The following is a 27,300-nucleotide window of genomic DNA, read 5'->3' on the forward strand; positions in this document are numbered from 1 at the left end:
AACAACCGGATATCCCCATGAAAAAGAATGAAGTTGGATATCTACCTCACACCACATACAAAGATTAACTCAAGATGAATCAAGAGACCCAAAGGTAAGAGCTAAAACTATAAAATTCTTAGGGGGAAAACAAAGAAATAAATCCTAATGACCAGGAGACAAGAGGAAGAATAGATAAACTGGACTATATAAAACTTTAAAAATTTTTGTCGCAAATGTTACCATCAAGAAAGTGAAAAAAAGACAATCTTTGGAACAAAAGAAAATACGTGCAAATCATATCTGATAAGGTACTATATCCAGAATATATGAAGAATCCTTAGAACTCAACAATAAAAAGACAAACCAATTCAAAGATGGGCACAGGGTTTGAGTAGACATTTCCTAAAAAGGTGATCCAAGTGGCCAGTAATTGCCTAAAAAAGGTAAACATCATTCGCCATCAGAGAAATGCAAGTCAAAACTACAACGAAAAAGCATTCTGCACCCATTAGGATGGTATACTCAAAATACAGACAATTATACTTTGCTGGTGGAATTGTAAAATGATGTAGCTATTGTGGAAAACAATTTGATTATCACAAGATCCAGCAAGTTTACTCCTCGGTATACGCTCAAGAGAGTTGAAAACATGTCCACACAAAAACTTGTATATGAATGTTGGGTGAAAGAAGCTAGTCACAAAAGACCACATATTGTAGGATTCTATTTATATGAAATCTCCAGAATAGGCAAACCTATAGAAACAGACCTAGGGGGAAGTGGGTGAGGATAATGAAGAGTAACTGCCAATAGGTACAGGGTTTCTTTTTGTGTTAATGAAAATGTTCTGAAATTAGCTTGTGATAAAGCTTGTGAACTTACTAAAAACTATTAAACTGTATACTTTAAATGGATAACTTTTATGGTATATATCTCAATAAAGCTGTTAAAAAATAATCCTTTATTATGTGAGGATTGGCATGTTAAGGAAGGAACTATGTCCACTTAGGGCTATATGTTTTTTCCCCTTAGAAATTAGAGTAGTAATACTTTATTTTAAATGACAATTTTATTTATCACCGTGATAATTTACCCACACTTGTGCTTACTTCTTGATTACAAGGAGTAAATTTCTAGATTTGGACATGAAAAGATCTTTAAACATTTTGCTAGTCACCTTTTCTGGATCATGCACAATTTGGACACGTGTTGCACTGTATTAAAAAAAATTCCTTGCTCTAGGTGTGACTTATTTTTAGGCTGAGGGGTCAGTGATAATAATCTGAATGGCTACACTGAGGAGTTTTCAGTTTTAGACACTACAGCCAGGTATTCACAGACCCATGTAAAAAAAATAAATGAGAAAGTTCTCCAAGAATCAACAGAATCTAACCAGATGCGAAACCAAAGACAGGAGTAATGTATAGAACGGAATGAACACGGATAACTACATCTCCCCCTAGGTTCTAAATAATGTCCACCTTTTATTTAGTTATCACATCACTCTCATTTATTTATTTATTTTTAAAGATTTTATTTAATCATTTGACGGAGAGAGACACAGCGAGAGAAGGAACACAAGCAGGGGGGGCGTGGGAGAGGGAGAAGCAGGCTTCCTGCGGAGCAGGGAGCCCGATGTGGGGCTCGATCCCAGGATCCTGTGATCATGACCTGAGCCAAAGGCAGAAGCTTAACGATTGAGCCACCCAGGCGCCCCACATCACTCTCATTTATAAGGTGTTTCTTACAACTCCAAGAGGAAACGCTTGGCTTTAGTTTAAGTCACGTAAATTGACTTTTCATTTTAAGCTTATTCATGATGACTTTGCAGCTACATAAATCTTAGAAAGTAACTTCAGTGAATTTAAATCAGGTAAATTTCTCCTCAAAAATTAGGGCTCCGTATATATTGTGTACATGTACGTGCACATACACCCAGCTCCATTCATCGAATGAAGCAGTGTCTTAATGATTCAAATCCCTCTAGCCCTTGCACTCTATTCAGTGTTTAATTCCTTTGTATGTATAGTAAATGTTTCTAAAGTATGTCAGCCAGTGATTTAACCTTCAAAGGTAAACTTTCCTTACAATATTTCTAAGTAATGCTACTAACACCATAAGCGCATGTCAAAGATTACTAATGGAGTAGTGGAAAGCGATCAGCTTTGGAACCATATAGAATCTGAGTTCAAATCCTAGCTCAATCACAAGTGATAAGCTCTATGGGTCTTGGTTTTCTGTCTGTGCAATGGAGATATCAATGAATATTTTGTTGCACTCTGGTGAAAGTTTAAAGAAATATATAAAAATAATTTAGTGTAAGGTCTTGACTTCAGCATTTGTGGTATCTGTTCATCTGCCCAAAAAACAGATCTGAAGTGAACTCATTTGTGGTTTTCTGGAAATGAGTTTAGTACCATAGTTCAGGTTGTTTCTAATGTGCTTAACACTTTTTTGTAAAATAGAAAATAATTTCCTTCAAATCCTACAAAGTGACTTGCCATACACCTAAGCTGAAGTAATAATCTAATACCAACATGCATTTTGGAGAAATCTGAGATAGTATGGCTGTCTATATTTGCAAGTTTTCACCAATTACTCTCCCTCCCTAGCAGTGTAATTCTAAAATTCAGTTCTTTCAGAATCAAATAGCATCTTTATTACACATCCATGTTTCAAAGTTTATCACTAGAGACCTGTTTTTCCATGAATTTTTTTTTTTAAGTAGGCTCCACACCCAGTGTGGAGTCCAACACAGGGCTTGAACTCACAACCCTGAGATCAAGACCTGCGCTGAGATCAAGAGTCGGACACCTAAATCACTGAGCCCCCAGGCACCCCTCCATGATTCTAGATTTTGTAGTGCTGTATAGGAAAAGGAATTTGAATGTTTTGACTTTCTAGAAGTGTTAATTTGTATCCAACAACCAAAGGGAAAAACGTGCTATAAAAAAACTCCAAATGACTAAATTTAGAATTAAATGAAATGATTTGAAGTATCTGTCATATAAACAAAAGTGTTCACAATAGTTTCACCTCATTAGAAATCAGCATTCCACATTTTCTACGGGTTTAACTTTTGGAAATTTACTTCATATTTTTCTTCTGCCTCTTTAATAAAGAAATTAAGTTATTTATGGATGAAGACTACTTCCTAGCAGAGGCAATAAAAAGGACTCAAAAATACAGACAATAAATACGTGTTACTTAATAACCTTGGAAAGGTACTACATAAGGTCTGTAAAGACAAGCAGTTAGTAACAATTTCAGGAAATATACCTTTATAATCTGTGCAACATTAAAAAAAGACAAGATGATAAAAGCTATAGAATAAATAATTTATAAAAGCTCGACTGGGTTATTTCAGTTTCAGTTCCCTTCCCTAAAAGAAAATGAGGAGAGAAATTTTTGACACCATATAAAATTCTTCCAAGGAGGGTCAAATCGGCTGAATTATCACCTTTTGAATGAAGTCGATCCTGACCACTCTTATCTTTTGCAACTGCACCCCCTCCCAATCCCTCTTGCTCAATGCCCCACCCCCATGGCTTTTTAACATTTTCTAATTTAGACAGTTATAATGTTTATATTTTTATCCTGTCTCCATACACACACTAAAATGTGGGCTCCAGAGGGCAGGGATTTTTGTTTTGCACTCTGATGTAGGCCCAGAGTAGTGTCTAACGAATGGTAGGTGCTCAAGAATTACTGAATGATTGAATGAGGATACATAACAGATAAGAGCAACAAGCATATTCGTGTGCCACTTAAAAAGATTAATTCTCTAGATCCAATCGAGAACATTCCTGAATAATGATTAAACATCCCACCACTTCAGAGTACTCAGCTCACATTTCCCTTCAAGACCCTACCTGCCTGAGTGCGTTCCTATGGCCACCACTGTGCCACTTGGATGAAAATCTGCACAGTGTCCTGGTTCCTAGAAGAGAGACAGACAGCTGTTGGGGAGTACATGAGAAAGTCTCCCTAGATCTATGGGAATAGTGGCAAAAACATTTGAAAATAATTGGTTTCATATAAACATGGAATTCCAATCAACTTCTTTGTAGCCAATGAAAAATACCACACTGATATGAGAGGAAAAAGAATTTCAGAGCAGGAAGGGGTATGTTGGCAAAGTGGCGAGGGTAAAGGACAGCCAGCTCGTGGCTAGGCAGTGGAACAATAAGGATAATAACAACAAACATGTATACAGTTCTTTAGTCTGCAAAGAACCTGTATACATCTTTGGGCTAGAAAAGGTGGATGTCTGGGTGGGGAAGGGAGAACATACAGTAAGAGATCAACTCTAAAAGAAGATAGTAGTCTGTTAGTGAGCAGCGCTTACTGAATCCAACTGCACCACCACCAGAGGCCCAAACATTTCTGTAACAATTAATGCTCCATAAATATGTCAAATCTTTTTTTTTTCTACTGAAGCTGACAGAAAAATTGAGCTTTTGCCCTAATTTGCTTCTTTAGAGTGGGTTCATGTTATACTTTGTGACTAAACATTCTCCCCTTACCTCATCTCCTTTACTAAACTATATAAAAACACTTGGTTTTAACCAATGCTGAGTCCTTTTTCCTTTGCTGCTCCCAACTGCCATTTTAGGGAGTTTCTGTGGGAAGATTATGATCACATTTTGCTTTACTCACATCTACGAGCCTGGTCCATTCTAGCCTGTGTTCCACTGAGTTCCACATGCACACCTGTCTGTCCTGAGCACATGTCAAGAGCAAATCTTTGAAGGGATGTGTGGCAAGACCCCAAAGCTCATCTGTATGACCCTGAAAATGAAAATATACCCATTGTTATAAGAAACAGAGGGTATCCTCAAAAATATTCAGTTAATGGTTAAAACCATACATCTTACCTGCACTTCTATTTGGAAGCCATCATTAAATGTTCCCCGTAAAATGAAATTTCGTGATGTGCCTACTAAAAATTGATCTGCCTTTCCTTCCGCTACAGCTCTGATTGTTCCATAATGATCAGGAACCTAAAAAATAAATTTATAAAGTCACCATATACATAACAACATGTATTAATTACTACCTGAAGACTGCATTTATAGCTATAAGCAATTATGGGGTAATAAATGACAGAATTCCAAATCTGAAAGTCACATGGTAATATTATACTAATGAGTTTATTTGTTCAATTGCATTTTATTACACAGAAGTTATCATGCACTATCATCAACATTCTTTGCTTTAGTCAATTTTAAATTTATATTTTATATGATTTCAAGAGTTGGGTTAGGTGTAGGGGAAAAAAGTTCTATTAGACTACATGAAAAATGTGGTCTGGTTTTGTTATTTACCAGTTATTTTATTTGGGGTACATCATCTAGCCTAAGACAAATTTATCTATAATATGGGGAAATAATAATATATATCCTACCTATTCTTGATTGTTGTAAGGAAGAAAATATAAGAATAACACATGTGAAATTTGTTAACTAAAAAGCAGTATATTGTGAAGTGTTACAAATGTCCTTCATAGGACTCCTTGGGAGATCTCATTTAATGCACTACATGGTATACTCTTGGTGAATGGTGTATTAATAAGATAATAAGCCCAAGCAATGACTCTGAAATAATGCAATTCTTCTTTATGAAGGAGGACCCAAAGTGACTGCTGAAAGCACAAATAATTGAATTCCAAAGATAATCCAAATTGATGTTAGAAATGGCAAAGGGAGGAATAAAACAGATGGTGAGGCTTTTGATTACAAAGGATATGAATTACCTGTGGGAAAAAAGAAATAGTAAAGGAAGTGGCATTTCCATTATGAACCTAAGTTTGTGATAAAGTGACTCTTTCGACTTCTTGTCTATCTTCTTGGAAATAAAACCCAATAGCAGTACTATTGGGATCTTCTTTTTTTTAAGAAAAGATTTTGTCTGGAAAACGCGTTGAAAACACTAAGCACAAATTCAAAATTTAAGTCACCAAAAAAATAGAAGCAATACTAAACTATGTGAAATTTGCCCTTGCTTTGAGAAACACGGACAGATAGAATACTATTCTTAACCATTTCACTTCCAGAGACCTCAATTCAATTAGCAAACTTTCCCTGAGCACAGAATACTTGTCAGGTGTGGTGGATACTCTTGGTGCATGACATGAAGCAGACACATACACAATTAGCGATTAAGCCCATTGTTTAAAAGATTATTTTCAAGTTTTAAAATCAAACTGGTTATTTTTTATAGAGTTGGATACTGTATCTGGTGAATGCTGAATTTTAAGTCTGCATGGTTATATTTTTGGATTACTAAAAAAGTAATCTCAGAAATAAAAACTACTTAGTCTGCCCTATATATATATATATATATATATATATATATATATATATATGTATATGTATATTTTTACTCTTTCCAATAATTTTGTTTAATGAATAGTCTTTTTCTTTCTCCTTTTTGAGAGAATGAAATGATAAAAATGTGTAGCAATTTCCCAGGAAAGTGTGTTAACTTATTGTGGGATGAAGACAAGCATTTAGAAGACTTAATATTTTAAAATTTTCATCCTTACCTCTATTTCTCTTTCAGGATTCAGATCATGATCCCACAGAATTATTTTTCTGTCTTTCCCTCCTCCAGTTAATAACATTCCATTTCTCATCTGACAAAGTGTGAACACACTGCCATCATGAGCTTTGATTTGTTTGCTGATCTGATAAACACCTAATAAGATGAGAGAAAAAAATAAAAACACTATATTTTCCATCACTTTAGTGTCTTTTTGGAAGAAAACTTTACAGAATAAAGAATCAAAAGTTCATCCTTTTGCATTTATGTTAATATTTAGTTACTCTGAAAACATTTCAAAATAATTTTACAAAAGGATAAGCTGAAGTAGTGATAATTCCACAGACAACAGAGGATACATTAGCTTCAGAACTTACTATCTCTTATAATCATCCTACCTGGTAGGTAGGGTAGGTATTACTTTTCTGACTTTAGAGCTGAGGACACAGAGGTATAGAAGTGGCTTAACCAATACCACACAGCTAGTGACAAAGCTGTGATGAGGACTCAAGTCCACTCAATGTTCTTTTAAGCTTCCCAAAAGTCTTCATTTCCTGCTGAGGTAACAGCCATAATATTTAACATTTAATAACCACTGTTGGGATGCCTGGGTGGCTCACTCGGTTAAGCATCTGCCTTTGGCTCAGGTCATGATCCCAGGGTCCTGGGATTGAGCCCAGGGTCAGGGTCCCTGCTCAGCGGGGAGCCTGCTTCTCCCTCTGCCTGGCGCTCCCCCTCTGGCAAACAAACAAACAAACAAACAAATAAATAAATAAAAAAACCACTGCTGACGTGGAGGCCCTCTACTCTGCCAAAGACTCCCCCTTTACTTGCTAAGAAAAGGAGGACTGGGAACGGTACTGGGATGGAAGTGGGCACTAGTAGCCTGGAGCAGTGCCTTTTGACCAACTAGAGTAGTACTTTAAAAACCAGTTTGGTTGTACCAATGTGATGGCTGAATGACAGCCCAGCTTTCTTATATGCCCATAGCACTTTACAAGTACCCAGGGAGGGACAAGGCAGGGCCATAAAAAAAATATCTTAAGTCCACGTGGAGATTAAAAAACAATTTACACACACACACACACACAACTGACCACTGAACAACATGGGTTAGGTGTACCAACCCCTTGTGCAGTCAAATATCTGTGTATAGCTTTTGACTCCCCCAGAACTTAACTACTAATGGTCTACTCTTGACAGGAAGCCTTAATAATATCAATAGTCAATTAACACCTATTTTGTATGTTGTATGTATTACATACTATATTCTTCCAAGAAAGCTAGAGAAATTATAATTAAGAAAATCTTAAGAGGAGCACCTGGGTAGCAGCTCAGTTGGTTAAGCTTCTGCCTTCAGCTCAGGTCATGATCTCAGGGTCCGGGGGTAGGGTCCCACATCAGGCTCCCTGCTCAGTGGGGAGTCCACCTCTCCTTCTCCCTCTGCCCCTCCCCCCTGCCCCGTACTGTCTCTCTCTCTCAAATAAATAAAATCTTAAAAAATACATTTACAGTACTGTACGGTAAAAAAAATCTGCATATAAGTGGACCCATGCAATTCAAACCCACCTTGTTCAAGGGTCGGCTATGTATAGTATATATGTGTGTATATTTTATATATAATCAGATTTTTCTTTATATTATTTATCTATTAAGTAGCCTCCACACCAATTGGGACTTAGACTCATGATCCCGAGATCAAGAGTCACATGCTCCACTGACAGAACCAGCCAGGCACCCATCAGACCCTCTTTTTTCAGGGTGAGGGTAAGATTTTATTTATTTATTTGACAGAGAGACACAGTGAGAGAGGGAACACAAGCAGGGGTAGTGGGAAAGGGAGAAGTAGGCTTCCTGCTGAGCAGGGAGCCCAATGTGGGGCTCAATCTCGGGCCCCTAGGATCACTGACCTGAGCTGAAGGCAGACACTTAGTGACTGAGCCACCCAAGCGCCCCTGAGGGTAAGATTTTAGTACTCAAACTATAACCACTTCATTTCCTGAGAACTACTTCTTTGGTATTCATGATACCTTATCTCAATGAACCTCTCTGTCTGGCTAGTGAGACTGGCAGAGCAAGAGTAAAAGCTCTTTGGAAGATACCCTGTAGAATTAGTTACTAAGTTAAAAATGGGAAGGCAGCGCCTTGTTTAAATATGGCCAAAGTAAGTCAATAAGTAAATCTCATATCACTTGGAATAATGAAAAAAAATTACAGGTTTAAAAATTATTCAGAGAGAAATGGGTGAAGGTGGTTAAAAGGTACAGACTTCTAGTTATAAGATAAATAACTTCTTGGAATTTAATGTACAGCATGGTGACTACAGTTAACAATACTGTATTATATATCTGAAAATTAAGCTGCTAAGAAAGTAGATCTAAGGGGCGCCTGGGTGGCTCAGTTGGTTAAACGACTGCCTTCGGCTCAGGTCATGATCCTGGAGTCCCAGGATCGAGTCCCGCATCGGGCTCCCTGCTCGGCAGGGAGTCTGCTTCTCCCTCTGACCCTCCTCCCTCTCATGCTCTCTGTCTCTCATTCTCTCTCTCTCAAATAAATAAATAAAATCTTTAAAAAAAAAAAAAAAAGTAGATCTAAAAGTTCTCATCAAAAGAGAAAAATCTAGGGCGCCTGGGTGGCTCAGATCATGATCCCAGGGTCCTGGGATCGAGTCCCGCATCGGGCTCCCTGCTCAGCGAGGAGCCTGCTTCTCCCTCTGCCTCTCTCTCTGTCTCTTATGAATAAATAAATAAAATCTTTAAAAAAAAAAAAAAAAAAAAGAAAAATCTGTAACTGTGAGGTGATGGATATTGTTTATATAAACAAAACTTACTGTGATCATTTTGTAATATAAACATACACCAAATCAAATTATTGTTATATATCTTAACATATGCCAGTTATATCTCAATGAAACTGAAAAAATTGTTCATTTTCTAAATTGTTCAATGGAAGAATGGATAAAATATGGTATGTTCATAATATGTAATATTATTCAGTCATTAAAACGAATGAGGTACTGATACATGCCACAACATGGATGAACCTTGAAAACACTAAGGTTCCAATAAAAGAAGCCAGTCACAAAGGACCATATATTGTATGATTCAATTTACGTGAACTGTCCAAAATAGGCAAATCCAGAGACCAAAAGTAGACAAATGGTTGCTAGAGGCTGAAGGGAGGGAGAAATGGGAAATGACTGCTAACGGGTCCAGTGTTTGTTTTGGGGGTGATAAAATGTTTGGAAATTAGACAGTGGTGATGGGTGTATAATTCTGTGAATGTACTAAAAATCACTTAATTGTACATTTTAAAAGGGTGAGTTTTATGGTCTGTGAATTGCATCTCAATAAAGCTGTCATTGAGATTGTTCACTTTTACTTACCTATTTAAAGGAGCTACCAGTGTATTTAAAAAATTAACTGAAATTTGTAGGGCTCTGGTATCCTTGAAAGAAGAATGCTACAGCTGACTCTAAAAATTACTCAGTGTGAGGGAGCTAGTGGTACAGATATTTAAGAGATGGGCAGGGAGAAAGGGCTTGCTGGATTTGGAGTAGAGCTTGCTCAAATCTGCAGAGCTGGGAGAACTCCAACAAACTTGCTATTCACATCAACTCCCTCAGCTCACATCAACATTTATCACCTAAAAATACTTCAAACATTGACCACCACCACAACTGTGTCCAGTAAGACAGCCAGCCAATTATTAATCATGGCCCTGATGTGACCGAGAGGACATCTGAGAGGTGTGAACTTTTAAAGAGTAGTTGGACCGGGGGTGGGGGGTGGGGGCAAAGAGCTTACTTTCTAATTCATAGTCAAATTAAAAGAGAGTCTGAGTACCATGCAAGAAATTACAAAAGCAGAGATGTAGAATTTCATGGATCTCCATCAGAATGTAGAAAAATGCAACATAGTTTTTCTGCTTTAAATTCAGTCTTCCAGACATGACCACCTCATTAAACACTTAAGATCTTCCTAGAATGATGGAATGTTAGAAAACAGAAAATAAACCTGAGGAACAAATGCTTCATCAAGAATAAAAATATCTAAGTAGTATCAGCTCCATGAGATTTCTACTCTCAAACCTCCTACCCCTTAAGAGTTATTTCCTGAGGAGGACCTAATACTAATTGAGATAAAATTTCTGTGTTTCAAATTTAAACACATTACCAAAGTTTCCTTTAGATAGTATTTACCAATATAACAAATTATTGGTCAAAGATTTCTTTCTCATGGGCCTGTATTTCTGACATTCCAATTTAAGCCAAGTAATGTTTGAAATACCTACCAAGAAAAATAATTATCCTTGAATTTAAAAACCTATTGTATCTCCAGGTGTAATCATGGCCAAGTCTATCCAAGCTTAATTGCAAATACCCCCTTTCTTCACATCTCTAACAGAAACAAAGTTTCCTTAAAAAGCAGTTTACCCTGACTTCAAATAAGGATAATTTGGAGGGCTTTCTGTGCCTGTTTACCTATAAAATTGAATATCAGGGAGACTTTGAAATTTATATTATCAGCAACTGGGCAAATGTGCTCATGTTGATTATTTGCAGAGTAGGTAAAATGGTGTTTCTTAGTTCCCTAAAGATTTAAGAATAATGGAAATTATCTTGTAATATTCTCAACTTCCCCTCCCCCCACGTTAAACTTATGAATTATTTCATAAAAGAAAAATCTGAACTTTCTCATATAGGTAGGAAATAAGTACCTTGTACTCACATGATAAACAGAAAATAGTGAAACAACCTACGTGTTGACTGGTAGATGAACTGATAAAGAAAATGCGGTGTTAAAAAAAAAAAATGTGGTGTACACACAAATACACAATGGAATAAAAAAACAGAAGGAAATCCTGCCACTTTTAACAACGTGGATGGACCTTGAGGGTATTATGCTAAGTGAAACAAGTCAGACACAGAAAGACAAATACTATATGATTTCACAAGTAAAATCTAAAAAAAATGAACTAATAGAAACAGAACAGACTGGTGGTTGTCAGAGGTGGTGGCGGGGGAAATAGGTGACAATGGTCAAAAGGTAGAAACATCCAGTTATAAGATGAGTAAGTTCTGGGGATGTAATAATGTATAACAATTAACAATACTATATTGTATATTTTAAAGATCCTGAGAGTAAGTCTTAAGAATTTGTGGTAATCATTTGGCATATATACATATATCATTATGTTGTACACTTTATGAATCAGTTATGAAATTAAACTTCTGCCATCTAAAAACGTCCCTTTATCAGACATGTTATCACAGTATTTTTGGTTGAAAAGGCTGCCAGCCATGGATGCAGAAATACGTATCAGGGAATATGCAAAATGGATCAATCTACTGAAATTTTGGGCAAGAATTTAAAAATGGAAACTTTGAGTGTTCTGATCTAAGGTTATACATTTATTTCACTGCACTCATCAAACCCTTCCTCTAGTCCTTTCTAGAACGGAAACCCTCAAATGTAAAGGAAGAAACAAAATTCTTAGCAAGTTTGCCCATAACAGGATCAGTCATGTGGCAGAGTACAATACAGTCTATTTCATGTGCCCAGCAGTTTACGAAGATTAGATTTCCTATTTCCTGCATGTTCATATGCAGATTTTCTTTGCACAAAGGCTAAGCCACAAGTTTTTTAGACAAAAACCAAAATAAAAACCTCTCCCTGCCTCCCACCTCAGCACATGTCAACAATTTAAGTCACTATTTTGGTAGACAATGCTGTCCCTCACATTTCTAATACTGAGCAAATGAGCCCAGGAAAAAGAAAACAGAGATGAGTGGGAAAGGTAGTTGATAGTATCATTGTTCTTTCTTTTTTCTTAAGAATCCTCAATCCACTGCCATCCTTCTCATGAATTTTGAACCTAAACCAGGCAAAAGAAGCTAAAGAAAGCACAGCCAATGAGATCAGGATCACTGGTAATACAATTTAAGGATTAATTTCTATCCAATTCACCCACCAAACTTAGAAATTCAGCTGAATGGATATGGAAAACACCACTGTGGTATATCTCCCCAAAAACAGTATAAAAATCTGCACAATGGTAAGAAATCTACAAGTCTACAAATTCCACATTTTCATGAAAATAGTGCTTTCATCAGTACCACTCAACTTTCATTCCTACACTAACACCCAAAGGTAAGATTAAAGTCATTTCCTTAACAAAAGGTTTAACAAATAATTTTCAAACAGCTAGTACCAAACGCCAGACATTGTGTTAGTCCTGGGAAAGTCTATTAGGGAAGACAGACATGTAAATTAGGGCTTTCCTTCTGAGCAGAGAAACAAGGATTCCCTTATTCTTAAGTTATTGGTGGTGATTTCCACGGCCTGATGCAGAGACTCCAGGGAGACAAAGGGAAGTTGTTAAAGTTGTTTCAGTGTATTTAAGGTGAGGTGGATGAATAAGAGAAACCAGGGTGCAATGCTCTGCCATTCCCCAGGGGAAATGTCTCAGGAACCCCAGGTTGGTTCCCTGTCAATCTCCACCTCTTTTCTTGTGGTTTCTCAAGAGTCTGATTGGTTTAGCTAGTTTTCTTTCTGCTGCTACAATCTGTTGCTGTTAATAAAGAATCTCTCTCTGTTCCCAGCCCAATGATTTTAGAACAAGGTCTCTAATTTTCTCTCATAACCTTCTACTTTGAAGGAAGCATGGTACTCTGGATATTTTTTCAGCTTTATTTTTCTTAAATGGTAAAGAAAAATGGGGTTGAAAAAAGGCTATTTTCAGTGCCATTCCTCTAATTTTTTCATCTACCACAGAAAAGGGCAAAGCAGACTTTGGGCGCAAATGGGACTGGTCCTGGGATGGAGCCCCACACTAGCCTCCCTGCTCAGTGCGGAGCCTGCTTCTCCCTCTCCTTCTGCTGCTGCCCCTACTTGTGCTCTCTCATGCGCTCTTTCTCTCAAATAAATAAATTCTTTAAAAAAAAAAAAAGAATATATCTATTTCTGAGGACAATCAGTTTGAGGTAAAGCTAAAGAAATGCCAAGGCCCACTACGAGGGCTGGGAAAAGGGGTTGTAGTTAGGAAAAGAAGGGGACCAAACTACGAGTTTATTCTTTTTCCCTCCTCTGTCCCATTTTATGACATGGACATGCATACTGCCTCATCGAAACCCCCAGACTCAGCCCAAGGGAGACTGAACCCTCTAGTCTTGCTATGTTGGGAAAAGGAGAGGAGAAAGGTAGGAAATGTGCCACAAATGTAGTAATTAGGATAATCATTCTTTATTACTATACTATAAATAACTACTAATCATCAGCTGTTAAGATCTTTGGAAACAGGCTTTTGAGAGTCGATAAGGATAGCTTTAATCACTAATTGCTTAGAAAATAATACCTCTAAATTTATAGGGTTTTAGTTTTATTATTCATTTATTATAATAAGTCCAATATCCACAGATAAGACAAAGGTTTCAGTGGGATCCCAATTCCAACAAGCAGAACTCTAAGAGTCTGATTATGTGATGCTTTACTACATTACTATTCTTTTACAATCCATTAAAATAAAAACTTCAATATAAGTTTTTGTTTTTTTTTTTATTTGAGACAGAGAGAATGAGAGAGAGAGAGCACATGAGAGGGGGGAGGGTCAGAGGCAGAAGCAGGCTCCCTGCCGAGCAGGGAGCCCGATGCGGGACTCGATCCAGGGACTCCAGGATCATGACCTGAGCCGAAGGCAGTCGCTTAACCAACTGAGCCACCCAGGCGCCCCTTCAATATAAGTCTTTAACAGAGTTGCCTTTACTGAGATCAGTGTCATCCTGCAAGACCTTCCCCCACCCCCCATTTACTCACATAAGATATCTCAGCTCCTAAGGCTCCAGTCTCAGAATAAAATGGAGGCTCTTGCTCTTTTTCAAGGATAATTCTTCCTCATATGCCCAATCCAGGTATTCTCATCTCTCTCTTTTTAGTCTCCTCTTCTTTACCAGCAATTCCCATTTTACTTTCAGGTTTTAGGCAACCTTAAAAAGACTAATGACTGACTCTAGTAACTCTCTACTTCCCATTCCATTTTCATCTTGGATTCTCAAAATTCTCCATCTTGAGACCGGCTGCTCTATACTTAGGTGTTCGGGGGCCTTAATGTTCCATTGATATTGCAAACTACTAATGGACAGTTCTTGGTTTTTATTCTTGACTTCTCTATAAGAGCACTGATAATCCTAGAAACTCTCTCCTCCCTTCTTCAGGGGCATAAGTAAGAGTTCTATCTTGTTAACTTTTTTCATTTATTTATTTATTTTTAAAGATTTTATTTATTTGAGAGCGAGAGCACGGGGGGAGGGGGAGGGGCGGGGAGGGAGAAGCAGAGTCCATGCTGAGCAGAGAGCCTGATGCGGGGCTTGATCCCAGGGCCCCAGGATCATGACCTGAGCTGAAAGCAGTCGCTTAACCAACTGAGCCACCCAGGTGCCCCAACTTTTTTTTTGAAAATTTCACTTCTGTAATCCTTGCAGGGTCTTTTCTGGTTATCTAACTGGGGGATAAAGGACCCTTGGCCTTGTAACTCTTCTTCTATGGTGAGCTCAACAACCAGTTTTAAAGATTCTTGTGTATAACTAAAAAAAGTCTATATCTTTTTTTTTTTAAAGATTTTATTTATTTATTTGACAGAGAGATACACAGCGAGAGAGGGAACACAAGCAGGGGGAGTGGAAGAGGGAGAAGCAGGCTTCCCACGGAGCAGAGAGCCTGATGTGGGGCTCGATCCCAGGACTCTGGGATCATGACCTGCGACTGAGCCACCCAGGCATCCTAAAAAAATCTATATCTTAATCCCTACTTAAATTATCAATTACTTAGTATATATTAAACTGATAGTAGGAATTACAAACTGTTTTTTAAAATCAAATTTCCTGGGGCACCTGGGTGGCTCAGTTGGTTAAGTGGCTGCCTTCGGCTCAGGTCATGATCCCAGGGTCTTGGGATCAAGCCCCACATTGGGCTCCCTGCTTCTCCCTCTCCTGCTCACCCTACCCTGCTTGTGCTCTCTGTCAAATAAATTACATCTTAAAAAAAATAAAATAAAATTTCTTTCAAATTGGCTAGCTCTTATCTCTGTTAACTTTTACATGACAAACTGATTCACATTATCCTGGATGCCTCACATTCATATCCATCCTTCTGTCTTTGCTTGCACTGTTTCCCTAAACTGGGATCAAGGTTCTGTATCTTTTGTAGTCTTGTACATTCATTATGGTGTAGCTTAAATACCATTTCTTTTGTGAAGGCTTCACAAAACACTAACGATCAGGATAATTTCTCTCTTAATCTTTATACTGTTTAAATTAACGTATCTATATCATCTCTAATTACTTTGTATTAACCTCCTAAAAGGAAAGGTTGAATATAGTCAAATGTAGGTTATCTATGCTCAGTGAGTAACTGTAAAGAATTTAGTTTTAAAAAACAGATTATCATGAAAAACCTTAAAAACCAAAGTCATTTTGAGGAGTAAGAGCCAACCTGCAACAGCAGGATGTGTGCATTAAAAGTGAGGACTTTAATGTGAGAATACTGTACCTTTAGGCCCTTTCCCAGGGGTGGGTTCTACAGTAGTTTTGCTCCATATAAGTATGACTCCACCTGAGTCGCCAGTAAGAACATCTCCATTCCCCAAGAATGCTAAACACTGCACAAATTTTGGTTTTTCGTATTTCTACAATGAAACAAAGAGAATTTTCAGTTTTCCCTTTGGCATGATGTTTGTTTACTCAACAATTAAAAAATCAAAAGTTTTATAATGAAGTTATAACATTCTGATCCTTACCCCAAAAATTCCCTGTTTTCTTGTTAGTGAATTGCCACTCCAGGTCCAGAAAAAGATATGAGATTTACCACATGTTATTATGGTATTTGCATCTGTTGGATGGAACTCCACAGCCAAAACAACTTCATTTGTTGTCTGTGGATAGAGAAATAAAGCCTTAGATGAATGTATATCCTTATCTCCGTAAGTACCAATTATAGCTACTGACAATCAAAGACTGGGAAACATTTTGAGAAAATGTCTTTTCTTCAAAGATCAATTTTCCTGAAAAATTTTAACAGATTTTTAGAATAATGATTTAAATTTGATGTCCTCATACTACTGTATCATCTTTTACGCTATTTACATATAATAACTCTGCACTAGTAAGATGTATGAATTAGTTTTAGATTTCTTTTAATTTCCATTCAGGTAAAAGTACACTAAAACTAGCAAATGCAAGAGCCATATACATTCTGTCATAAAGACAGACCGTCATTTTGATGGAAAAAAAAAAAAAAAGTCTTATCTTTATTGGTACTATGGACCAAGAAAATATTACTGATTGAGAGATTCATCATCAGGCTGAGGGCTTAAAAAGTAGATACAGAATGGTCACTCTACTGATACCTACAGAAATGAGAAAAAAGCAAACAAACCAAAAAACGAAGACATTTTATGCTCTTTCCTCAAAAAAACCTAGAAAGGACAGGAGTTAAGTTTAAAAGAACTAGAGTGAGACTGTGGAAGAAACAGGCATGAGAGTCACAAAAGAATTACAAATATAGTTTTTTCACTGAAATTACTGAATTGAGGATATTTTTAAAACAGCATATTTCTATGTATTCAGTAAATCACAACTGAATTATCAAATGTTTTATGGCAAAAGCACCTATTCAAACTTAACAGTGAGGTAAAAAATACATGCTTGTACAGATGTTTACTGTTAGCTGTTGTTTACTTGCAGGGTGAATAATATCCATTTTTTAGAAAGATTTATTTTAGAGAGACAAAGCGCACAAGTGCACACACACGTGGGGGGAGGGGCAGGAGGATAGAATCTTCAAGCAGACTCCAACATGGGGCTCCATCCCATGACCCATGAGATCATGACCTGAGCAAAAACCAAGAGTCGGACACTTAACTGACTGAGCCACCCAGGTGCCCCATTAATGTCCATTTTTTAACTTAGGTAAGAACTTCATGTCTATGAAAGCATTTCTTGTTTGCAAATCAACATGATAATCTTATGAACAAAGTGAGTTAAACATAGTACATTTTATGTTTTTTAAAGTAGGCTCCATGCTGGGCAGAGCTCGAACTCACGACCCTGAGATCAAGACCTGAGCTGAGATCAAAAGTCAGATGCTTAACCGACTGAGCCACCCAGAACCCCTATGTTTTATGTTCTTATACCAATAAAATGAAAAACGAAAAAACTGATCTAAATTTAGAAATTTTCCTAGGACTCCAATATTTCTGCCAATTTTACATTTCTACTAACATTTCAGTTTGAGGGCCTTATACAGGCACATATATAAAACCCAAACAATCTAATCTAAATGCTTTTCCCCCTTAACTAGAATTCAGGTTATAAGATGAGGGAAAAGGGCAGTACCTTTTCTTGCTATATAATTCTCCACAATGATTATATATACATAGGTCAAAGTAAATTTTAAAGATAATGTTAATAACAAAACAAAAATTAGTCCTCTCTCTTCTAGAGGTGCCTTTTTTTTTTTTTTTAAGTAATCTTATGACCAATGTGGGGCTTGAACTCATGACCCTGAGATCAAGAGTCACATGCTCTCCCAACTGAATCAGCCAGGCACCCTGATGCTACCTTTTAAAAACTGAACAGTCCCTTGTTTTCACTTGGACAAGAATCAAAACTACTTGACAGTTGCATCTTATGCCAAATGGATTAATTGAGGGTTATAAAACTTAACTACAAATACTCCCAGTATACAAACCCATAATGCTAGTGTAAGATATTCAATATATAACTTCAAGTAATCTATGAAATTAAATCACTTTGGGTATAAGTGTAGCCTCACAGGATATTTTACTTTTTTTTTTTTTTTTTTTTAAAGATTTTATTTATTTGACAGAGAGAAAGAGAGCATCAGAGACCACAAGGCGCCGGGGCGGGGGGTGGCAGAGGGAGAAGTAGGCTCCCCGCTGAGCAGAGAGCCTGATGCAGAGCTTGATCCCAGGACCCTGGGATCATGACCTGAGCAGAAGGCAGACACTTAACTGACTGAGCCACCCAGGTGCCCCCAGGATATTTTATGTTAGTTTTTATTGGTTTATATTAGAAATACAGAAAAGTACTCAAATCCTAAGTACAGAGCTTGATAAATTTTCACAAACTGAACACATTTCTGTACAGCATCTAGAACAAGAAAAAGAACATTTCTAACATCCCAGAAATAACTTAGATACCTTTTCTAGACACTATCCCCTACGTGTGCTCAAGTAACCAGGATCCTGACTTGTAGCAGCATAGATTACTTTGTTTTAACTGGTATCATATAGAATGTACTCCTTTGTGTCTGATCCCATTTTATCTACATTTGTGAGATTCACTTCATACTGGTGCATATATTGTAAACTGTTCATTCTCATTGCTGTATTGTATTCCTTTGTATGTAAAGACCACACTATTGATTTATCCATTCTCCTACTGATTGGCATTTGGGTAACTTCCTTTTTTTGGCTACCATTATTTTTGATTAGTTGTCTTTTGGTCAACACATGGATATACTTCTGTTGGGTTTATATCTAAGAGTGGAACAGGATGGTAGAGGGTATGCACATCTGTATGTTCAACTTTAGAAGGTAATGCCAAACAGTTTTCCAAAAATGGCTGTGCCGATTTCTATGTTCAACATACAGCAGTGTATGAGAGTTCCAGTTACTTCACACCCTCATAAACCTTGTTATTTTTGTCTACTCTTATCCCTTCATAATTCCACACATACTCAGCTTGTCAACTTCCATGAAATTCATGCTGGGATTTTGACTATGTTGAAAGTACAGAATAATATGCAGAGAAGTAATATCTTTATAGTATTTTCTTCTATCCATGATTATTGTATATTCCTCCATTTATTTAGGTCTTCTTTAATTTCTGTCAATAAGGTTTTGAAGTTGCCTTACTGAATTTTAAACTTATATAAATTAACTAGGTATGTATCAACTCCCCAAATTTCTGTGACTTAAGCAGGAAAAGGAGGAGAGAGAAGAGAATCAGTGATCCAGTCCCTGAATCAAGTCATTCCGGAGACAAAATTCCCCTCTGACCTTTTCTAGATGTGTTCTTTTTCTCCCTAACCATGAATCAATACATTCTCTTTATCTTTCAGTTGTTTTGCAGTCACTTGCACTGGAAAGAGCTCAAATACAGACTTCTGGGATACAGTGCTTAAGGAACTTCAGTGTGACAAGCAAGGGGAAAAGAGTTTCTCGCTTTCGCAAGTAGGTGGAATATGGTGGGAGGCGAAACTGGTTGAGGGTTGAGGAAGATGACTAGTGCAGAATGGGACATGTTGATTTTGACCTGCAGGACAGGACATTCAAAGAAAGATGCCTAGCAGGCAACAAGAAATATAGGTGTGCTAGAGAGAGATCTGGGTTAGAGTTAAGTGATATGGGACACAGCAGACAGTAACTAAGGCCATAAGAGCACACGATACCAGTGGAGGACATGGGATATAACTGAAGAATACCAACATTTAAGGTCCTGGAAAGGAGATCAAAGAGTGGCCAGTAGGAGGAAAACCACAAGACTTCATCTGGTAGCCTTTACTACAAAGGATCAAAATTCATCCATTTTACTTCGGTATAACGTCCCCATGTTTCAGTGTTCAATTACTCTGAATGATGGCTGAAAGACAATCTATGTCCTCATTTTGTTTTTCAAGATTTGAGGTTTCCTGACATGTCATATTCTTTTCAAGTACAATCAATCTACTCTTTCAAAAGATTAACTTACATTATTTAAAAGAATCTCTTTTTGACCAACAAGCTGAAAGCTTGAAGCTTGTATCAAACAAAACTGCTAAGAGAGAGAGCGTGCACAACTAAAGAGGAATGTGATGTTATTTAAGAGTACAGCAAATATGTCACAGGCTTTTTATAGTCATCCTGTCACTCTGAATCCCTCTGAAAGCCTTTCAGAGGGAGGCCATTGCCACCCATATGAACACAGTTGCAATGTTAACCTTATATTCTTCTCTTACAAGTTATACACACAAAAGGATCAACCCTATTCTACAACAATTATAAATGCTGTAGCATTTTATGTAATAATCTCATACATGTAATTAAGACCAAAAAACTTACCGTTACATATGCTTTTTGGTTATGTCAGTTATATTCCTAGAATGAATTTTTCCTTTAGATTTTTAAAACTTTAAAGATTGAATGAAGTAACAAATTTTGTTAAAGAAGAAACCAGGTAGAGTATTCAGAGTTAATTTTGAGATGAGATAACCATCCACTTTGGCATTTCTGTAGCACAATGTGTCTGAAATATCACTGGAATTTAGTTGAAGGTGCTTGACTATTTTATCTTAAGAATACTTTAAGAATTGACCTCAGGATCTATAGATACTATCACAGAAACTACAGACTATAAACAGGTGTTGTTTAAAAAAAAATAAATGGTAGGTATTCTTAATATCATTAGAATAATGGCAAATCAATAAATCTAATGAATATGGCCAGTTGGTATGCTCTTGCAACTTAAGGATATGCAATATACTTCCAAGGATCTGCAAAACAAATAATGTATTCTGAAAAATAATAATTAAAACTTCTTTTGATTTACCTTTATTTCTGCTCCTTTTGATTTTTTCTGCCAATCCCACACAGTAAGCATATGCTCATTGGAGTCATCAATAACACATAAATGAACACCTGAATCCTAAAGAAAAATCAATTAAAGGCATTTAAAAATTTTCAGTTAAAGTTGACTTTCTAAGAAGAAATACCGTATTATTAAAACTGCCAATATTAAGATAATCCCAAATCCTTTAAACTCACAGCTCCTTGAAAGAAAATGATTATCCTATTTCCTGACTGTATTTTCTTCAGAAATATAATGAAGATTCATTTAAAAATATTTTCTATTTTTAATTTTTTCCCCCTAGGTTAACTTCCACCTGCCATCTAAGTTACTTCTGTTAGTCAGATAGCAATACAGTTTTCCATGATATACCTGACTTACATTAACATGGATAAATGAGATAAATAAAACAAATTTTCTATTTTCCTTTAAAATTTTTTTTTAAAGATTTATTTATTTGAGAGAGAGAAAGTAAACATGGGTAGGGAGGGGCCAAGGGAGATGGAGAGAGAGAATCTCAAGCAGATTCACCACTCAGGTGTGGAGCGTGACGCAGGGCCTGATCTCACGATCGTGAGATCATGATCTGAGCTGAATTAAGAGTCAAACACTTAACTGACTGAGCCAACCAGGCACCCCTCTTTTCTATTTTTCTGAAACTATTTTCATTCATATAATTTAAGTCTCCCAGTTTACGAAAAAAAAAAAATGTGGATACTAAAAAATTGTTTTCCATTAGCATTTGCAGTATATGCCTAATGACATATATGGGAGAAAGAAATACTGTGGTGAAAAGAGGTACTGAGGAAGGGGAGAGCTTATTACTCTCTTCTCTATCTTTTTTTAGCCTATATTAAAACAATTACCTAAACTAGGAAAAGTTGAAGTGAGGCAATCCAAGATAGTCTTAACACTGTAACAATGTTACCAACAAGATGACAACAGTTCCTGCTACAGAAATTTAAGGGTAAGAAAGGTAGTGGAAAACCTTCTGTCCACTTACCACCTTTTGTAAATGCCTTTCTCACAATTCTTGTCTCACTGGACCTCTGGACATTCAGTACCTTCAAAGCTAGCAAAGTTCCTATGTCCACCCAAATTTATCTTTAAGTTCTAAAAAATGTCCCTTCCGCCTCCATGTCCCACAAAACTCCCATAATCCATAATAAACCTGCTGACAGCTAGGAACTGAAGAGGTAATATGAACACATACATATATTCTACTTTTTTTTTTTTTTTTAAGATTTTATTTATTTGACAGAGAGCGAGAGCAGAACACAAGGAGGCGGAATGGGAGAGGGAGAAGCAGGCTTCCCGCTGTGCAGGGAGCCCGATGCAGGGCTCGATCCCAGGACCCTGGGATCATGACCTTAAGCCGAAGGCAGACGCTTAATGACTGAGCCACCCAGGTGCCCCTGAATATATACATATATTCTAAAGTATGAGTGAGCCCCAATAAAATCTGGAGGGGTGTTTGTATTTGAAATTTAAAATCATGGATCCTAAAATGTAGATCTCCTGTATACTCTATAATTGTATATAATTCAAGAAAAAATAGAATGTTTCAATGGGTAATATCCTCGTTTTATTTTCCCCTCAGAATAAAGCCTCAAAGTTTAGATAAGACTGCTAGATACTGAATTTTAAACTCATGTTGTCATCAATTCAGAACCAAGATAATTCATGATTTTAGTAAGTACAAAGGTCTGATTTTTTTTTTTTAAAGATTTTATTTATTTGAGAGAGAGAGAGAGAATGAGAGAGAGAGCCTGAGAGGGGGGAGGGTCAGAGGGAGAAGCAGACTCCCCACTGAGCAAGGAGCCTGATGCAGGACTCAATCCTGGGACTCCAGAATCATGACCTGAACTGAAGGCAGTCGCTTAACCAACTGAGTCACCCACGCACCCCACAAAGGTCTGATTATTTCATTTGTTCCAACATGACATCAAGAAAAGTCAGTATTGGTGCAGAACTGGCCAACTTTCAGGTCTGTGAATTTTCTAAATAAAATAGATTTCCATGATTCAAGCTGAAGCAAAAAAGCACATCCTACTGCTCATTTCAATTATACCATGCTATGTATATATTCCTCTAACCATTTCCTGCAACTACAGGAATCCTATTTCATAATAGGATTCAGAACAAAAGTATAATTAGGTATAATAACCTGTATCCCATTTAAACCAAAGTATACTTTAGTACCTAGGTTAAAATGCTGTCCATTGCTAAGCAATAGCTAACAATTCAGAGTTAGCACTTTCTATGAATACACACACATACACACACACACACAACTGAGCTTATCTTCTTTTCTGCTTCTTTATGCAGCTTGCTCACTTCTTTAAAAACGGTTACTTACTGCTTTTGAAAAATCCAGGCATCCTACTCCACGCTCAAAGGTCCCAAGTCCAATAATTTGCAGTGTGGATAAACTAACTGAATCCCACACTCTGACATGGGGTTGCAGAGGCTGCAAAAACAAGGGGAAAAATACAAGCTAGCAGGACTAACTGGTATTCAGGTGGATGCAAATAAATACTGTTACCACACAGAACTGTCTGCCATCTTTAAAAAGCAGTAGGGATGGATAAACATCTAATATAAAATAGCTACTGCATTAGACATGACCCCAAAGAATCTTGAGTAGGTATTTTCTTCTCATACTATGAAAACAAGAAAATAACAACAGTGATAATAATAGTAGCTGCAAATGATTTAGTATTTACTATGTCATATTCTATTCTAAGTACATGTATTAATTAATTTATTCCTCATAATCCTATGAACTATGTACTATAATAATCACCATTTAACAGATGAGGAAACGGAGATAGAGAGATTTGAATAACTTGCCCAAAGTTATACAGTTATTAAAAGGCAGAGTTAGAATTCTAACCCAGGCAAATTTGCTCTGGATACTCTGCTTTTAACGTTACCTTCATTCCTGGGAAACTAATACTTTTTTTTCCTAATCAGTGTCCAATAAATTGCTAATCAGTTCTTAAACAGAATTTGAAACTGGAAGGGGCCTTAGAAGTCATCCAATATAACCATTCCAACTCCTTTTCTTTAAATAAACTCAAGCCAGAGAATGTCATGGGTACAATCAGACACATGTTAATCAGTCATCAATAATACTGCTGATCCTTACAAGTAAGGGATTTATTACGTAAACCAACCTAATAATATTGAGTAGGAACTGAAAATTTTAAAGTGTTATCAGTTCTAGTCATATATAAAATCAAGAGGTCCATCAATGTAGTGAAACTGTAGTATCCTCTGGCAAACACTGATAAGTTATGCTATGTTAAAAAAAAAAAAAAAAGTAACAAGCTTATGAGTCCTCCCAATTTTACAAGTAAATAGTTTCCTTAGGGAGAACATTTATTTTTAGAGAAAAATATTTAAATAGTATGATTCTCTTTTGTTTTTTGGAATGTTCTTACATTCTGCTATATTTTTTCCCTGCTTATACTAGAAATCCCTTAGTTGCCATTTAAAAGAATAAAATAAACAAGCCATGGTTAAAATTACAATCGATTCCATTCTGATGGCAATGTCACTGGTACAGCATGCAGAACACTATGCCACTCACCCTTCCATCTTTATCCACTCCAGCTATCTGTCCAGTTGCGATCCTAATTTTGTCAGGATGGATAGCAAGGCTAAAAAACAGTATTAACAACAATTTTAAATATGGGAAACATGTGAAACAGCCAAAATATGCCTTAGTAACAACATCTGTCAAACATTTTTCAGTTTTTAATCATTAAAAAATTCTCGTGACTTATCTGCTTTATTTTCTTTAGCAAATCAAATAAACATCAAGCATCTAAGTTTTGGCCATAGTTTTTCTTTCTTTGCTAAACTAAAATAGACAATGGAACACTAAATTCACAATTGTGACAGGATAAGTTAAACTGTCTTCATCTGTTCCTTTCTAGTCCTGCATGTGCGCATGCACAGTCAGATGGTTTTATCATACTGAAGATGTGGTACTGCACTGTGCAAATGGAATCTATTACAATGTCAGCATTTTCCCTGTTTGCTATATAAAATAGCAATTATTGCATATTATTGACTGAACAGCTCTTCTAATAGTTCTGCTTTTCTACAAAGGAACACAGTGAACATCCTCACACATAGCACCTCCAAACTTTTAATTAGTTCTTCATGCTGCAATCTTGTAAGTCAAACTTGGGGCAAGAAATTCTTAAGTACAAACTGAAAATAGGGCAGCATATTTGCCCACATTTCTCATGTCAAACATGAGTGACGAGCAAAATTTTTAAAAGGATGTCTTTCCTGTCTATACCTAGACTCTTTCTACATCTTGCAACCAAGCTCAAAGTATTTTGTTCTTAGTATGTATGGCTCATTACTTTCCAGAAGATTATCAATTAAATTGTCAGAAGAAATAAATATGCTTTAAAAGTTACACTAGAATTTCCCCATATTAAAATGCCACTTTTTAAAATATATTCTACAGAATGACCATAATATCCTTAACCTCTGAAAGCTCTCCACAAGAAACCATTTCTGAAAAAACCCAAATTAAAAAAAAAAGCAAAAATGACAAAGAAAAAAAAAAGTGTTCAATGATACCAACCATTTCACACAGTCTGTGTGACCCAGGTAGTGTCGCTGAGTTCTCTCCTCATAATTAAATAGTACTACTACTGATGCTATGAAATACACTATTTCTCCGGTAGGAAGAAGGTAAACATTAGCGCGACAGTCCTTTCCTCGATAACCGTATCTTAAACACAAAAGTCAAGGGTTTTAAATAACACAATTTTTAAGGTGTAAACTAACAAGTTTTTCATGGATACCTACTAAGGGAATGAGGAAGGTATAAAGAAAACAGGAATGCATCAAAACTAGGAAACTCAAGTCCTGCCACTATCCAGGGTGCGATCCTGAGTTTTTAATGTGCATAAATCTTAGTTTCCTCATTCCCCAAATACATATTGAGTTCCTAACATGTGGCAGGCACAGGCTGAACATACAGTTCTGAACAAAACAAACAGAGGCCTGTGTCCCTGAAGCTTATGCTCTGGCAAAGATGACAAAAACAAACACCAAAAGATCATTAGAAATTATGGAAAGAAAAGTAACAGTATCCTAGGAGAAAGCATAGAAGGAACACCTAATGTAAATGGAGAGAAAGTGAAGAGAGGGATCAAAAGAAGAGCAGAGAAAATGACATTTATGCTTGACCTAAATAATGAGTAAGACAGCCAGGCACAGTTGGTAGGCAGAGTGTTTATTAAAAAGTTGTACAGAATTATAGGATTGGTGAGTTTTCCCAAGCTAATTTCTGCAGAAATGAGGGAATGAATGAAAGGGTAGGGGAAAGAGCTTATAGGAGAACGGAGGCAGAAAGCTGAGTTCAAACTACTAGCTCCATTCTGTTTCATGGAGTTTCTCAAAGGTTCTAAGAGAAAAATTTCTAAGTGAAATTAAGGGAGGTCTTTTATGTAGTCATTTTTTTACAAAGTCAGGCTGAGAAGTTAATTCTGGAATTAGAACCAATCTTGTTAATTTGAGCTCTTAAAATAATTTACATCATTTCACAAGTTACAAAATGCTTAACTGATGTTTCCTTATTTAATTCTTACAATAGCTCAGTAAAGTAGGAGTTACTAACCTCTTCTTATAAGGGAAGTAAGGTTCATTGGAGGTGGCAGAGCTGAGACTCAAACACTAGTCTTCCCATTCCAGCCTAATGCCTTTCTACCACACTGTAAGTAGCTGCCACGATGTTCATACAATAATACCACTTGCCCTATTCAAAGATATTAATTTGGGTGGTTTTAAATTGCTAATAGCAAAATATATATAATATGTGAAGGATGAGAGGTAAGATCTCTTTACTTTCTCAAGTGGTTACAATGTTTATTATATATATTTTTTTGTATAAAGACAATTTTGATAGAGGTTAGGTAAATGAATTTTTCTTAAACTAAAGACAAAGCAAACAAATTTGCTGTCACAGTAGAGAAGGATACACCCACTCCAGTTTCAGCTTCTCAGGAGGCAGTTCTGTTCTGATGTCATCATAGTTTTCAACATCAGAAGGAATGAACATTGTAATTGGCCGACCTCGCATAAACATTTTAACATATTCTCCTTCTGTTAAAACACAAGAC

At 36.6% G+C, this 27,300-nt stretch overlaps 1 protein-coding gene across 2 annotated transcripts in view; it reads right to left on the minus strand.

The window, feature by feature from the left end:
- The window catches only part of EML4 (EMAP like 4), a 143,470-nt gene that overhangs the window by 22,056 nt on the left and 94,114 nt on the right, over positions 1-27,300 (minus strand). For both annotated transcript variants that reach the window (XM_081796865.1, XM_081796864.1), the window contains 11 exons: positions 27,160-27,283; positions 25,758-25,907; positions 24,744-24,813; positions 23,508-23,618; positions 21,131-21,226; positions 16,318-16,452; positions 16,071-16,206; positions 6,530-6,681; positions 4,860-4,985; positions 4,642-4,773; positions 3,855-3,922 (listed from right to left, as the gene is read on the minus strand). In XM_081796865.1, the coding sequence (XP_081652991.1) occupies positions 3,855-3,922; positions 4,642-4,773; positions 4,860-4,985; positions 6,530-6,681; positions 16,071-16,206; positions 16,318-16,452; positions 21,131-21,226; positions 23,508-23,618; positions 24,744-24,813; positions 25,758-25,907; positions 27,160-27,283 (1,300 nt within the window). The remainder of the gene's footprint in view (positions 1-3,854; positions 3,923-4,641; positions 4,774-4,859; positions 4,986-6,529; positions 6,682-16,070; positions 16,207-16,317; positions 16,453-21,130; positions 21,227-23,507; positions 23,619-24,743; positions 24,814-25,757; positions 25,908-27,159; positions 27,284-27,300) is intronic.

Source organism: Leptonychotes weddellii, chromosome 10, assembly GCF_054177405.1.
Source record: "Leptonychotes weddellii isolate Sample4059 chromosome 10, ASM5417740v2, whole genome shotgun sequence".
NCBI lineage: Eukaryota > Metazoa > Chordata > Mammalia > Carnivora > Phocidae > Leptonychotes > Leptonychotes weddellii.